The 16,634-nt window shown below is 36.0% G+C and overlaps 1 protein-coding gene across 1 annotated transcript in view; it reads left to right on the top strand.

The window, feature by feature from the left end:
- The window catches only part of GPR98 (G protein-coupled receptor 98), a 284,088-nt gene that overhangs the window by 6,616 nt on the left and 260,838 nt on the right, over positions 1–16,634 (top strand). Inside the window, exons 6-10 of the mRNA XM_010578035.1 lie at positions 2,814–3,379; positions 4,648–4,918; positions 5,736–6,065; positions 9,360–9,536; positions 10,579–10,802. Coding sequence (XP_010576337.1) covers positions 2,814–3,379; positions 4,648–4,918; positions 5,736–6,065; positions 9,360–9,536; positions 10,579–10,802 — 1,568 coding nt within the window. The remainder of the gene's footprint in view (positions 1–2,813; positions 3,380–4,647; positions 4,919–5,735; positions 6,066–9,359; positions 9,537–10,578; positions 10,803–16,634) is intronic.

The following is a 16,634-nucleotide window of genomic DNA, read 5'->3' as shown; positions in this document are numbered from 1 at the left end:
CTGTATTTCTTTTAAAATGTGCTCTGCTTTTCCCTAATTGTCTGCCTTGCTATGTTTGCATAATGAACTCAGGCTATCCTTTTTGTCTTTATTAATTGTTCAGGCAAAAGGAACCTAACCACAACATTGCTTACATGATGCATTTTTGATTACATTCTTAGCGATGGCTGTGCAGCTCCTCTGCCTTCACTTAACAGTGCATAAGAATCCAGTTTATTCTTTGTTAACTTGATTGGCTCTCATTCATGTGAAGAGCAGACATGTTATGTTTGCCAGTAAAGAAAGAATATAACACGTGGAATATTCATAGGGAAAAGATAGATTGAAAAAATTTACATGTTTTTATATATATATGTTTCAAGGTAGAAACATATTTTAAAACGTACTAAAAATAGATAACATTCCTAAAAGAAATAGGCAATCTTGTGAAGAGCATCAACACTGGGTGAGAATTAAAAATTTTTGATTTTTAGATTGGTCTTTGAAAAAAATATGTCTATATGTTGTGAGCCTTTCTTTCTTTTTCAGAGTAAACAAAACATGGTCTTCAACTTTTCAGTTTGTCTTTTTCATTTTTCTTATGCTTTTCTTTTTTTTTTTTTTAAATATATATTTATAATGGAGATGAGAAGGAAAATAGAGGCACCAAAATAAGTAAATATGAGACAGAACAACTTAATAAGGAAATTCACAAGAAAAAATTAATAGCAAAAAAGTGCCTGTCTCAGAAGTAAGCAACTTTAAAGCAATTTTTTGCATATTTCTGTTAGTTGTAAAAGCGGTTTTCCACATTTATACTGATATTTTTAATGTTAACAGACTGTGCCAGAAACATCTGGTGTGTAGAAACATCTCTTTCAGATTAGATGTAATATTTCTGTGACACACACACAGAAATAAATCCTTAGGCTTTTTGGGAGGATGTGATTTTTTTTTTTTTTCCCTCTGAGAAATGCTATCAAAGTTCTGTTTCTCAAAGTTCGATCTGTACAGGTGTGGCTGGTCCACTCAGTGAGTCTTTCACAGGCATACATGAAAGGTTTATTTTACATAAAAAACCTTTATTGATGATGATGATGATGATGGAATTCACGAGAATCCAATATTACTCTCAGAATGTTGAGCTTTTAGGATCTGAAGTTAGGAAAAACAATGAAACAAGTATTTTTCTGAATTGGGTAGCCCCCTTTTCCTACAGAATTTAGGGGACTGCAGATCTGATTTCCATGGCACTACATTTACAGTAATTTTATTGTATACATTTCCTTTCTTAGTGAGGAATAATGGAAACTTTGTTAGGAGAAAATGAAAGAGGCAGGGCAGCACTGGAAATCGTTTATACTGTTGTCTTTGAAGTTTCACTGGGGTTTTTTGGGTCAGTTATGATGCCATTAAGAACTCCAGAATATCCCATTTATATGAGATACTAAGATGTAACCTACAACGACAATTGTGGATACATTTTGACTCTCTTAAATGTGTATTTTTGTGATGCAAGTTGGTATATTAATTAGTGAACTAAATTTAACATAAGGTAGCATCTATTCTAATAAGGTAAAATAACTGTGTCGTATGTCAGTATAGGAGAAAGTTGACTAAGAGTTTCCAGATCTCACGTTGACAAACAAAACCTACATCGGTCAACAACATTATGCAAGTTTAAGTGCCACAAGCCAAACAAGGGACAGAATTGGCATCAGCTATAAAGGCAGTTGCGTGCCCACTCTCTTAGCCCTAGAAAAGGATCTGAGGGTGGCCAATTAACAAATGAGTGTGAAAGAGAAGAAATATTGGACAGCAGGGTTTTCAGAACTTTTTTAGCTTGGCAAACAAAAGTACATGAAAAGGATTTGTCAACTTTATAACAGAGTATTGCCATTAGCAAAAAATAAGTAATTTTGGAATTCCTCTGAGGAGCAAATAATACTAGTTTCCAGAAGTCCGCAGCAAGGATGAGATGCAAAGATCATAAATAATTTTTAAAGATTTACTTTTTACCTATATATATTAACAAAATAATAATATTTTTCAGTTAAATGGGTTTAGCAAATCAAGATTAGGGGAATAAAATGTAGTAATATAAAGGAAAAATCTCATCCTTAAGTTCTGTAATTTGTGGTTTATAAGCCATTCTTACTTGTCTGCTCCATCAGATATTGGAGAAGAAATATCTAAAACTAAAGTGTAGTTTTAAACAGTCATTTTGTAGAAATGCCAAAGCCTAATGAATTGCTAAGCACCAGAAAACACTTTCTGAGATCTGTGAGGGAAATTTTCTCTGGGGAAGTGGGTGTGTCTGAACGTAGGAAGTGTTCCTTTTCCAGTTGTACAGCAATGGATGGGCCAAGGTAGGTTGCGTCCATAAATTTTTCCTCTTTTCTCTCAGGCATACATAGGGCCAAATCAGTATCAACATCAGAAAATCAAGATGTGAATCTAAATATCTGGGAGGACCACTTGCTTCCAAATAGAGGTGTCTTCCAAAAACAGAGTTTGGATCTCCTCGTAGTCTCAAGTTGGAAAGATCCAGCTGTTTCTGATTCTTGCCTAGTTTTTGTTTTGCTTTTGTATGGCTTTTCACCCTTTTTCATATTGCCAGAGCACAGAAGTATGTTTTAGAAAATGGAAACATTCAATTTTGAGAAGGGATTTTCAGCCAAAGTTAGAAGACTTCTCTCCTGTTTGTTTTAATATGGAATGAACTGTCAAGCTTGTATTATTACCCTTTTCTGCAAAATATATAAAACATTTCTCAGTGTTCTGCATGTATTTGAAGTGTGACTTACACCCAGTTGCTAATATTATTTTTCCAGATACCTGAAAATGATGAATTGTTTGTTGTTCGTCTGAGGAGCGTGGAGGGAGGGGCTGAAATCAACAACACAAAAAATTCTGTTCAGATTAATATTAAGAAAAATGACAGCCCTGTGCGTTTTGTTCAGAGTGCTTATATGGTGCCTGAGGAAGTTGATGTGGTAACAATTCAAGTGGTTCGTGGTAAGGATGTCAGTGGAAAATTAATTGGACCTGATGAACATGAAGTCTCTGTCAGTTACGCCATCATAACTGGGGATTCAACAGCACATGCACAGCTTAATGTAGACTTTCTAGATCTACAGCCAAATACAACTATTGTTTTCCCACCTCTAGTTCATGAAACATATATGAAATTTAAGATCCTTGATGATGCCATACCAGAAATTGCTGAGACCTTTCAGATTATGCTTCTTAAGGACACTTTGCAGGGAGATGCTGTTTTGGTTAATCCATCTGTTGTTCATGTCACCATCCAACCAAATGATAAACCCTATGGAGTACTATCAATCAACAGTATCCTGTTTGCTCAGACTGTTATCATTGATGAAGACCAAATTTCAAGGTACCACAGATCTTCAAGTCTAGTATCTAGTCAGTTTAAGAGATTTGTTTGGCTTTGTTAAGCATCCTTAGGATTTCATTGAAAGTAATTATAAAATCACTACTGAAAATATAATCTAGAAATCACTTTGTGTGTTGTTATTATCAACTGTATCTACAAAGATTTCAAGGAAGTGGGAATGTCTAATTATACAGGAAGTATTTTAATATTTATGAACAGTATGTAAAAGCTGTAAATATTTAATCACATTATCAGAATACTGAAAAACCCTTAATCTAAAGGCAGGATCAATGAAGTTGTCAAGCTGCCACACACCAGTTCATACAAGTGGGAAATAGATTTCTGCCTTCCTTCCTTGGTAAATCTTTGTATTTACTATATGTAAAATCAGTCTCTGGTTAAAAAAAAAAAAAAGTTATTGAATGTCTTCCATTAAATACTTACCTTATATTTAAAAATAAGTTAAATATTTGTAATTTTACAGAGAGATTAAAATCAAAGCTCTGTACAGATTTTACAGGCAGGACTGATACATAATATTGACGGTCTCAATAAAAATATCCACTGCTAGCTACTGATGGTAGTTCATCCCTAGAGAAACAGGTAATGCATTAAGCTATCATACTATGAACAATTTTGAAATAATATTTTATGGTATGTACAGCCCAGCACTTTGGTATTCATCTTTCTTTCTTATACACAGTAAAGAAATAATTTGTGCTTTCTAAAGTTTTGTAAGTCATGATTCCCAGAGATTTTGTTGTAGTCCTGTGCTTGTCAGATGCAGGAAATGTGATATTTCCAGTATCATAAATATTGATAACAATATTTCAGTACAGAGGCAAATAGTTCATTGAGAAACATTATTTAAATGTTCATGCCCGACAACTGTATTTTCATGTATTTTGTAAAATTATATAGAAAGTTAATAGAGAAAAAGTTTTCTGAAATTTGACGCATAGTTCTTGAGACAAAGGTAAAACATGCCAAGTCTCCACTTCTCAGTATCTTTCTCACTGTAAACAAAATAATTTCTAATAAGAATCTTTAGAGACATTACAGAGAGCTCATTAATAAGTGCTCTAAGAAAAATCTTACGTGTGTGTTATGATTTCATAAACTTGAAGCCTGGACTCAAATGTCAGTTGCAGCAGTTAACATTTATTCCACTTAAGTCAGTGTAAATCTTTCAGGGAATTGATAACTAGGCAAGCCAATATTAATTATAATTTTATATTGTGGATTTTTATTTTCATTCAAAACTGTAGGTTTGAAGGGATCACGATTGTAAGAAATGGTGGAACACACGGAAACGTTTCTGTTACCTGGGTTATAATCCGAAATAGCAGTGATCCCTCACCTGTGACTGCAGACCTCATTCCAGAGAGCGGGGAACTATGTTTTGATCAAGGACAGATGCTGCTAACACTTCCTCTGAACATTATTAATGATGATATACCAGAAGAGGCAGAGCCCTATCTTCTGAAACTCTTAGCTCATACAATACAGGGAGGTGCAGAAGTCAGTGAACCATCTGAGGTAAGTTTGCTTTTAGAATTCTTTTGGAGAAGGTAATAATAGGTAATAATTAGGAACTTTACCAGTTTTGGTGACTTTGATTGATTGGCTAAACTGGCTGAAGGGTTTGGGCTTCATCCTTGGGAATATAAATCAAACAAATTAATCCTTAATATGATTTTAGGGTATATGGCCATATCCAAAGTATTTGGATTAGTATAGTATACAAAGCCAGACCATTTTGATGTGGTAGCATTCAGCTTAGAGTATTCCCAACATATGTAGCATTGCATAAAAGCTGTCTTGAGTGACTGCTTGCTAAGAGAAGGCAGGAGAGTTATTTTCGCTTGCTCATTTGCTGTCTTAATGATTATTGGAATGTTTTATACAGCTTCAGGAGGAGGGATTGGTGGTTAAGACTGGAACCTTTGAACTGTTAAATAAAGGGTCACTAGCATTGCTGACAGTTTTGTGACTCAAGTTGCTCCTTTGTCTTTCTCAGAAATGGTTGGAATGAACTTAGTGAAAAAAAGGAAATTTTTCACAATCTGAAACATTTTAAAATTATCCACTTTGGCTGCTGAACCAGAAAAACAGTTATTCATAGCTCATTCTGGCACATGGATTATGTATAGTGGGAAAGTTGCCACTGTCAGTGTTGTGCTGCTTGTGTACAAAGAATACTTTGGGGCTGTCAGTCTGATTTCTTTCTTGAGTGCCAATTCACTAAGGAGAAAAATGTATGGTGACAGTCAGGACATGCTTTTGTGAAAGCATGAAAGCTATGGTATACAGTAACTATAGCAGAGAGTAAGTGATGCTGTCTTCTGTTTTGCAGCTTCTGTTTTACATTCAGGACAGTGATGATGTTTACGGCCTAGTAAAATTTTATCCTTTGGAGAATCAGAAGATTGAAAGTAATCCAACGGGACGCTTTTTATCCTTGAGTTTTGCAAGGGAGAGAGGAACAGTTGGAGATGTGCAGTTGGTTTATACTGCACTCTATATTCCAGCTGGAGCTCTGGATCCTGAGAGAGCAAAAGACGGCATTCTAAATATGTCTAGAAGAAGCATTCTCATGTTTCCAGAAGGAAAAACACAAGATGCTTTAAATATACCAATAAGAAATGATGCATTTCTTCAAAATGGTGCTCATTTCCTCATACAGGTATCTCAGCTGTGTTTTGGAGTGTTTTTTTAGCCTGTGTAATATAAAGGATATAATTTAATAGTGGTTTCTTCCCTTTTAATTTAGTTAAAATGTTTCTACCTGTTTAAAAAAAACCAGTGATTAGCTCTGTAGCAATGAAAACTTTCATATTTAGAGACAGCTTCCATAAACGTGCCATAAAGAACTTTTTTTCCTAATCATTATTTACTTATTACACCATTTTTAAAAAATAGACTGTTGTAACAGGAGTCAGGTATTAATCATGGTATTTAACAAAATGAGATCAATGTTGCAGAAGTTAGTTACCTGTTGTAACTGTTTCTCTATCTACCCTTTGGCTTTCAATTTAACCAAATTAAGGTTCTTAAAATTAAGTTACAGAGTCATGACAAATTTTAGAAATTACAAGCAAGTAAATATATATTAAAAATCGTAAAACATATGTTATATTTCATTTACCTATAAATTTGGCCGGACAACTTGAAAAATATTTTTTCCAGTTTCCCCTGCATATGCCCTTTTGGGTTTTTTCCTCCTTTTTTTTCTATCTGAATTTGTAAGAAGGGAACGTCTGTTGTTGCGAATTAAAATTGGCTGGAAAAATTCATTAAAACTGTTTTTGACAGAAAACTGGGTTTTCAGCAAAAATATTTAAAGAAAGAATTTCCGCTTTCCAATGCAGGCTTTCATTTTTCACTGGAGAAAACCAATTTTGCTTACATTTTAGCAAGTTATTGTTCAGATATACTGCTTTGGAAGATCCAAGGCATGGTAATCATTATATGTTATACTCATTTTCTTATCTGCAGTTAAGACTACCCTGTAATCTCTACTTCCTGTGATTAACCATTGCCACTCTGGTCATCTAGGAAGATGAGCCCAGGTAGTGATCTTGATACACAGACAGAAGGATGACTCGGCACATCCAAAGGACAAATCACAGAGGCATTTCTTAGTTCCTTTTAATCTTTTCATTTTAAGTCAGACATCTTTAGAGTTTTCAAATGAAGATGTTGATGTTAAAGCCATAGATTTAAAATTTGCCAGGTTTTGTCTTTAATTTACGGTGTACCAAAGATGTTTTAATTACTTCTGGGACCTTGAAAAGATTTATTCTCTCTACCTCCTTCTCCCCACATTCACTGAAAAAAAAAAAAAAAAGAGAAAAAAATTTATTGTCAGAATTATATTATTGTTTTACTAGTATGCAATTTTTTTTGCATTCACAGTTAGATAGGGAATTGCGTTCTGGAATACTAGAATAGGTTGGTATGTTTTACGTGAGCATGAGATCTGAAAGATCTACAGAAGAATTGAAAAATTTAACTCCAGGCCCCTTTTAAATGATACATTATAAGTAACATTGCAGTGTGGACTATGGACAAGACATACATGTGATAAGTATTTCAGAATGCAGGCACTTTGCCCAGCTTTTCAAACTGCACATTCCAGGGAGGCAGGGGGTGTATGTTCTGTACTTTCTCCATGAACCATAAAAATCTTTTTGTTTGAATAAACAAAATCAGAGGGGCTTTCCAGCACAAGTAATTCATTTAGAGAAGGAAGAAAAATACCCCTATTTATCACTATGACAATCCTTCTACATTGTGAATAAACGATAATCTCAGCGAACATGTTTAGAATGAGAAGATTACAGAGTTTGTACTAGGCACAATAAAGGATCAACTCAGGAATTGGGGGAGGAGTAGTGGAGGAGGAAATGAAGCTTAAACACAACTCGAGAATGGATAGAGGAACTGGAAAAGTGAGATTAACATTCTTCAGTGACATCTTCAATTGAATAACCTGCTGTAGTCTGAGGTGCAGTTTTTGGCATGGAAAGGAAGATTAACTAATTTAATAAACTACTTGTCATTATTATTCAATTCATAATGCATTTTTTTCTCCTCATGAGATGATTTGCTTTAAAAGGAAACACTGAACCAAATAAAAAAAATCTTGGTTCTTCCTTAATTATTACTTTAATCTCAAAGTTACTATCCAGGATCAGAAACACTTAACAAAGTAAATTGTTTCAGCTGTGTAGTATTTCAGGAAGTTTACTAAGTGAACAACCGCACAGTGGTCTACCTGCACACTGCTAATTGCAGGATCAGGGCCTACTCTAAAAGAAAGCTTAGAAAACAAGTGAAACAAACAGTCCCATCATCTGTTCCTCAGACTCTCAATAACTAGCTGGTATGGATGAGAATCAATTACTGAATACAGTATTTGTAAAACAGTTCCATCTATCATTGAATAAAATGTGCATGAATATTTTTGTGTGTTATTTTATATAGATTGGTTTAAAGAATTGAAGGGCTTTAAAACTCATCAGCTGAAATGGTGATTCATGATCACTATATGGATTTAAATAAGGCCACTTTCCTCTCCTCCAATAAAACCTTACTATATGATAACTTCTGATAACTCCGAGCAAAATCATCCTTGTGGGAATTAAAAGGTGGTTGTCATTGGTGGTTTATGCGCCAGTGAAATGTTTGCAGAATTATATGCAAATCAGTTATAGAAACATTATTATAATGATGCATGTAGACAGAATCACATGGTATAAATTATATTTGAAAGAAATATTTAATCATGCAAATCCTGCTTTCCTTACTATGTCAGTACTGCTGCTGGGTTTAGTGAGTGATACGTCCCATTCAGAGAAAGGGTAAACATTTTTCTATTTCTTCTTGGTATAAATAAATGATCAGAAATATGGTAACACAAGAGGAGACTAGAGTTTAGAAACACTGTACTGATTTTCAATTCTGAATGCAATTCTAATTTATTAGTTATTATAAATAAAGAAGTTCTTGAAGTTGTATGAGAGAGGAAAGAAGACGGATCATTCTTTGGCTTCAACAGAGGCTGTAAATTATTATGGTTCCAGTGACTTCAGCAGATTTTTATCAATGCATGGCACAAAAAATGAAGTTAGGACAATAGCTTAGGCCACTTATCAAATCAATACTGTTATTCATAGGTCTATTAATGAATCGGCTGATCTAGAAGGTTCATTCTCCCTACATACATTTAGTTGTGTACATGAACATGATTTGTCTGAGAGGTATACCATCCTGTTGACAAAGCTCTACGATATCCACTTCATTTCTTTGACACATCTACTTACACATTTTTGTAACAGCAATGTTGCCAGTAGGAGAAATTTGTTCTGAAGATGTTTTGCTCCCTGCATATGAAACTTATTTTGAAATGTCAGAATTGTTCTGACTCGGTACTAAGGCTTCTTATTTCTCAATTTTTTCTTAATTTTTCCTACAGCTGGAAAAAGTTGAGCTGGTGAATAGAATTCCTGTAGTCCCACCTCTGAGTCCTAGATTAGGTGAGATTCGAAATATTTCTCTGAGGATTACTCCAGATATTGCAAATGGAGAAATAGGCTTTACTAGCAATCTTCCAATTATTCTTTCTGAGCCAGAAGATTCCCCTGCTACAGTGGTAAGTAAATCTTTTTATATTGTCCCTTAGTATGGAAAATTTATTTGGAGAAAGCAAAGTTTGCTATATTCAGTGTAATATTTGAAAGTTAATGTGAGGAAAATCCTTCCTCTGCATTCTGCCTGACCGCAAATACTCGCCTGCTAAAAAAAAAAAAAAAGGCGGGGGGGGGCAAAAAAGTGCTTGTAAAAGTGAGGTCTGAAGTAACGTATTAGTTATTATCAGAAAAGTGAGGTTGATCTTTGCTTTCTCTGTAAGCATCTAAAACCTGTTCGGTCTTGATGCTCACACAGAATGAAAGATGCTGCAGACAGTTTTAATCTCTGTCACCAACTGCAAAAGTAGTATTGTAAAGTAGGACTGATAGCGCTCCTAAATTTCATGGAAATGTCTGTGTATCTTAGAGTTGACTCACATATGAACATATAATTTGGGTGTGTTTTGCAACAATTTTGCTTTTTAGGTTTCTGAGAACCCAAAGAAGCATTTTCAAAAGCATTGCCATCCGAGTGCTTTAGTCCCAGCTAGAGAAACATCTTTTAAAATGTTTTTTTCATACATTTTCCCTTTTTTCACTAGTTGTCTTCACTGAAATCTTCCCACAAATCCTGAATCAGATACCTTGTTTCTCATTCTTAGATTAAAACTGCTAATTTCCTTAAGCAGAATGCAGGTTGGCACTGTACTATAACTACCAGAGTAAAATTATGGTAGTTACATTTAAAACCTAGATTGTGTCTTGATGAGGTGGGCACTGATTAAATCAGTCATACAAGTCTTTTTGTGTTTATAGTTGCTTAGTGATTTGTGATATTAATAATCTGTCATCTCCACTAAGTATATAACTCATAAATGGTTAAAAGGGTAAGACTCAGCATATTTTTTTGTTGATGTACCATCTTTGATTTTGTATCTTATACATAGGTATGAGTAAAAAACCAAGCTGAACATTTTGAGGCTCATATTCAGATAGTAATTTGCAAGGGGGTAATTGTTTTTGCATTTGATTTTACAAGTCACAGCAGACTCATGTGTTTCATAGGTTTCTATTGCATTGCATCGAGATGGGACTGATGGTCAAGCAACTGTGTTTTGGAGTTTGAAACCCTCTGGCCTCAATATAAAGGCAGTTACACATGATGACATAAGTCCTTTTAATGGCTCTGTTGTTTTCTTGTCTGGACAAAGTGATACTACAATCAACATTACTATTAAAGCTGATGATATACCCGAAATGAATGAAACTGTGTTACTAACTTTGGACAGGTATTGTACCCTAATGTCTATTCATATTTATCAGTTGTAATACTCAATTCATATATAACAAATTAGCACAGTATTAATTAGGACGTATTGCTTGTATTGTGTTGGTAAGTGCCTGAAGGAATATTAGGCCCTCGATTCAGACTGTGTATGGATTCTTCTTTGACTGGATACCAATGTAAGAAACTGTGTTGTGTTTATTATCTAATGACTTAATTTTGTTTATATTTTGGTGAAAATATTGTATGCTATTTAGAAAGTTCTTTCAGCTTTGATATTTAGTTATAGCTCTTGGTTATAACACATATCTTTTCAGAAAAGTAATGTTTAGTGAGATAATGGGGAAAACTATAATGAAGAGTATAAAGCAAAACATAACTGTGTTTCTGTCAGAAAAAGGTCTATAGCTAGGGTATTGTTGCAGAACTAGATCAGTTTTTTATTTCTTTGATTTGCGTGTTCAGTATTGCTTGCTCTTGATAATTAGATGCTTCCATCACAACCCCTAGCTTCCAAAATAGCCCAGTGTGACCATTACCACACACTTTGGCTACAAAGAGAGCAATGGTGTTGCTGAAGCACAGTGTTGCAGTCTCCATTCTGCATGAGATCAGGATTATAGGATAATTAAGGCTGTAAGGGACCTCAGGAGACAGTATTATTTGTACATGAACACTACTCAATACTTAAATTAGTTCATATCCAGGACTGTATTCCCTCTTTGATTTATTAACAGGAGAATCTTGGCTATGTCTTCTGTCCTGCTTCCAACAACTCAATTGTATAACTAGGTTAGAAATACTACCACTTCTTCTACTACCTCCAATTAGTCTAAGGTACAATTTTTTACTTTTTCTGGAAATGCACTAATAGGGGTCTGCCAGTTGCAACGTCCATGTTGAACATATACTACTTACACAGTCCTTACCTTATGGAGAAGTATTCTTGTCCTACATAGGAAGTGCAAACTAGCTCTTGGGAGCTTCAACACCAGATACCCATGGTGATTACATACTAGCAAACCAGCAACCAGCTCCTCAAGCTCTTGATCCTCTTTTGGAAAGGCGTTCTTTTGAACATCATTCTGTCACACAGGGAAGATGTTACTCCATTGCAGGATTAGTCTGTTTCATTAAAAGCTGGCTGGTGGATGCATCTAGTGCAGAATGAATTATTTCATTTTACCTTGGCTACTCACTGCGTTGAAGAGGCAGTCCTTTTCAAGACAAAAACAAATGGAGACTATTGCAAGCATTTCTCTGCTTTCCTTCCTGTGCATGAAACTGGTTCGTCTCAAGGAATTAATTAGAGTCTCTGGCATAAAGCAGGAAACTAAGATTAGAAATGATGATTGAAGTTGTGAAGAAGTTGTGTCAGAAGGCCAAAAAATTGAAGCGGAAGGGTAGAAAACAGATAAGTAGGTAGAAGAAGTGGACAGCATAAAAAATTAACTTTTAAGTTCTGACACCTCTGCAAGTGTAACTACAGCTTTCTGCCACTTACTCTTAGCAACTCTAGGCTGTGCCTTGAAAATGATGGCTGCAATGAGGATTGAACTGGCAGCTGAACAAACATAACCACTGTTTTGCCTTTACTATGTATGGTGGGAATAGCAGGTTCTGCTGATCATGAAGTGGCTGGTAAAGGTGTGCGAACAGTAATCAGCTTTCCCACACTTGGCAAGGTCAGAGAGTGAAGTAAGGAACAGGTGGTCTGGCCTGGAAAAAGAAGTAAACGAGGAGATAAAATCTAAACTTTTCTCTAGGTGTGGATAGTGTCCCTCAAGGCTATGAGTGAAATTTGCCAACTTTAACAGCAGCAGAAGCCAAGCATGAAATTACTGCAAAGATCATCCTTTCAGTGCTGGAGATGACTCTTCAAATCAGGGTTGAAGGATACTGGCAGGGTTATGTGTGTAAGCTTGTGATATTGCTTTCTGCATAGTTTGTGTTTTCTGGATGAACAGAAAATTTCACTTTCCAAGGCTGGCAGCCAGCACCTCACAGCAGTAGTGAATTAGCATGAAAACAAAGATGCACTCTGCTGTGGATGTGCTTGTACTGTTCTATAAATTGTAGCATAAGTCAGTAGGAAAATAGAGCATGTAAGAACTTTAATGAAACTATAGACATAGAAATATGTTCATAAGCATTCTATTTATTGCAATTAGTAATAGCATGGATAAAATAATAAAAATAATTAGTTCTAACAAGGATGTATTATTTACAACTCAGTGGTGTTGTTAAGGCAGTTTACATTTTAAACGAGCTTTGATTGCATCCATAACTATAAAAGAAACTTTCCAAGCCATTAAAAATAGTATTTTCCTTTCTTGCTCTATGGCCTCTGTCCATAGGCTGTAGACACTAAAAATAACTCTAAATTCTGTCCACAAAATGGAGGCCAATGTATATCTTGAAGAATATGCTTCCAAAAAAGACAGATGAGTAAGAAAGAAGCAAGACAATCCTGTACCTGCTGAAGCTTCTTCATATTTTCTTTTTTTAGGAGCAGCTTCAGGTTGAATGCCTGCCCGTATCTGAATAGGCCTGAATTGAGATCAAACATAAATAAAGCCAGATGTCTGTAGTGAAATCTGTATGAGAAAGAAAAGGCCTTGGTCTTCTTGATGAATGTAGGTGGAACAGGCCATGGAAATTGTGTGTATGCTTTGTGAAAGCATATATACATACTAGGGCTGTTCATTTTAACTGGTAAGCACGAACAGAAATCAGTTTTTTAAAAATCTGATTGTTGTTTTTTCCTTCTGCACAACATGTTCTACTGGCAGTTGTCATGCCCTCAGTAAGGTGCAGATACACAGCTGTCGATCTGGCAATTGGCACAAGTGAAGGGCCAGGACCTCCAGGGCATGTGGGTTGTGTTTGCACTCTTAAATGAATGGCTCTGAGAGTGAAAACTTGTGGACTTTGGGATTTGGGAAAAGCAATATACTGAAAAATTGATATTAATTTGTGAAAGTAATAAACCATGAAGAGATGATTGTTTACATAGTCCTTACGCTCAATTTTTTTGAGTCACGACATATAATTTAGGATGCCAAAACAGATTCATGTACATATGTTATGACCTAAATCTCATTTACTATATATAATAAAGCAAAAGTGAAGCAATGGAACTTGGGGATTTTTATAGTTCTAGTGATTTGTGTGATGCAATGCAAGTTTCCACAGGCTGAAATTCTGTCTTGGGTAAATTTGGAAAATAGATTTTTTAAAAATTGCAAATGCAAAACATAGGTTTGACTATTTCATTGTGAAATGTCTGGTAGTTTTTTAACATTTTTGTGTGTAAGACATTACTTCATGACAAAAAGTTAGCAAATCATAGAAGGCCCATTGAAAGCCCTGCATACTCTCTGTGGTTCTTAATTCAGGGCTCAGGTAATGTTCATATGTCATGGGTTGCTGTCTGCATGGGCATGCACAGAAACACTAATATACTGTTTAATGGAGCTGGGATTTTCTCCTAACTTGGTGATTTCCTGTGGTTAGTGTCTGTTTCAAAACTATGTTTCTTACTTAAGTAATTTTTCTGTTAAGTAATACATGTGATGCTATATGAATTGACTCTTTCAGTGTAAAACATTGGTTTTTTCTTCAAGGGTTTGATCAGACTTTGTTTTGACAGGGAAAAAGTTATTTGAAAATAGTAGAATTTTTAAATGAGTGCTACTGGACACCTACTGCTAGCTTTTATTACTTTTCAAAATAACAACACCCTTATCTCCTGCTATGAGTAACAAAAATGAAAATAGCCTACAAAATCAAATAATTTGTGGATTAAACCTGGACAGAAGGTGTTCCCTCTGATGAGAAGCACTGTGCAATTTATAATGTGGCAAATCCTACTTTAATACTGTTCTTTAGACTTAGGTCCTGCTACTAATTAAATCAGTAGGTAATCCTGAAAAAATTAAAGAAGGGGTGAACACTGACTATAAATCTAGGAAGCAAATTGAGTAACATTCCACAGGCAGTCTGAATGCACCTTTTAGGTTCAGGTACCCTGATAGAAAAGAAAGTTTTTTAGAGAAGTGTGTTTTTAATAGTAACAGCAATACAGATTCACAGTTGCAATTCAGTTTCTCAGGTGCCTTTCAAAACATTCACTTTCTGCAGAACTCCAGTTTGTGGTCCAAAGCTATCAAATTCGACCACATTGCATCTCTTAATAATTATTATTTTATTTGCAGTGGTATTTAGTTCATAATAACATTGAAATTGCCATGTTACTTTAAAAACAGTCAAAAATTTTCTTTCTGCTATTTTATAGTACTATGTGTTTAAAAAAGTGCAAGAAACATTTTGAAGCTTCTGTTAGTTGTCCTAATTAATCTGTAGTTCTTGCTAAATAATAATTACAGTCTTTTTAAAGAAAGAATTTCCCTAATGACAAGTCATTTCACATGAGTTTTTCATATGGGAAGCGTGTTTTTTTACAGCTGTTTGATCACAGAAAACAACGTTATGCAGTTTGAGATTGCATTTCTTATGTTAGCATCATAAACATTGCCAGCACTGCGATAAACTGAAACTTCATGTCCACAGATAGCCATTTGACAGAAGAAGTTAAGCTGAGGAGAAAGAAAGGCGAGTGGCTTTCCCAGTGAGAGGGATCTCCTTACACCTGGTCAAGTGCTCTAGTAGCTGGAGCTCCTTGGTATGGCTAAGCGACTGTGTACAAGGAGCTGTTTTAACTTTTATCGTTACTTCTGGATGCCCTCACCAGGGCAAACCATGCGTTTTGGAAGTTCTGAATAGCCATTTTTGTTCTGTTTCCACACTGCTGTTATAGGAGTGCCTAAAGAGATGGTTTCACATACCACAAAGAGTGAAACAGGACTAAACTGATACCGTGCACTCCGTGGCAGTTTGGATGTCTCTACTCCGCGACAAAAGGACTGTAAATGGACAGCGCCTTGTTCTTGGACGTTGTCAGGGCATCCAGCAAGAGCTGATGGCTGGTGGCCTGTGGGCTGTGTGGTGGCGTAAAGCCAGGAGTCCAGCCTGATAACATGGCTGGTCAGGCAGGGGCCCGGGCCACCGCCCCCAGCGAGGCCGGACAGCAGGCTGGAGCAGGTAACTGGGTGCATCCTGGAGTCCAGGGCATCAGGCAAGGTCATGGTGGTGGGGCAGGTCAAGCCAGGAACACATGTCAGGTTTAGGCTGGATGGTGGTCACCAGGGTCAAGCAGAGCCCAGTGATCGCCAGGCAGGTCCACAGCGAGAAGGCAAATCCAAGGTCAAGCCAGGGAGTCATCTGGTGGGTCCTGGTGGAGGGATGTTATGAGAGTTTGTATGTGTGCACCTCAGGGTGTAGACATGGGTGATCCTATTGTGTACACTGTTCGTTGCTCATGTAACAGCAGCTCAGAGTTGGAAGCCTAAGCCTAGGTCCTTCTATTCCATTTTTGCATAGGCTATGTTATGTCTTTTTTGAATAGTAACCAACACTTACTATGGCAGAGCAGCGATAGCAATCTGGCCAGTCATGCAGAGAAAACACGGTCAGATCAATCAATCAATCAATCAAGTGATCCTACTGTTGAAAATGGGACTTGGTTGGAGAAACCTCCTGAGCGATGGTTTTCTTTAGGAGAGGATGGGTTGAATCTGACTGGTTGCTTTCTGACCTGCAAGTTCTCTAGATTCTGATCTGACTTACACTGTGACTGTTTAAAAGTAATTAAGTATTCTCAGTCCTTCCAAAGAACACCTGGAGATGCTCAAGATGCATACCTCATGGTATCATGTGACTGTTTCATTTCTGTTACCCTCTGGATTTCTGCAGTGCTGCCATTGTGCATTGCAGC

Source organism: Haliaeetus leucocephalus, unplaced genomic scaffold, assembly GCF_000737465.1.
Source record: "Haliaeetus leucocephalus isolate CR32 unplaced genomic scaffold, Haliaeetus_leucocephalus-4.0 Scaffold598, whole genome shotgun sequence".
NCBI classification, from domain to species: Eukaryota; Metazoa; Chordata; class Aves; order Accipitriformes; family Accipitridae; genus Haliaeetus; species Haliaeetus leucocephalus.
This window is presented reverse-complemented; position numbering and strand designations above follow the sequence as displayed.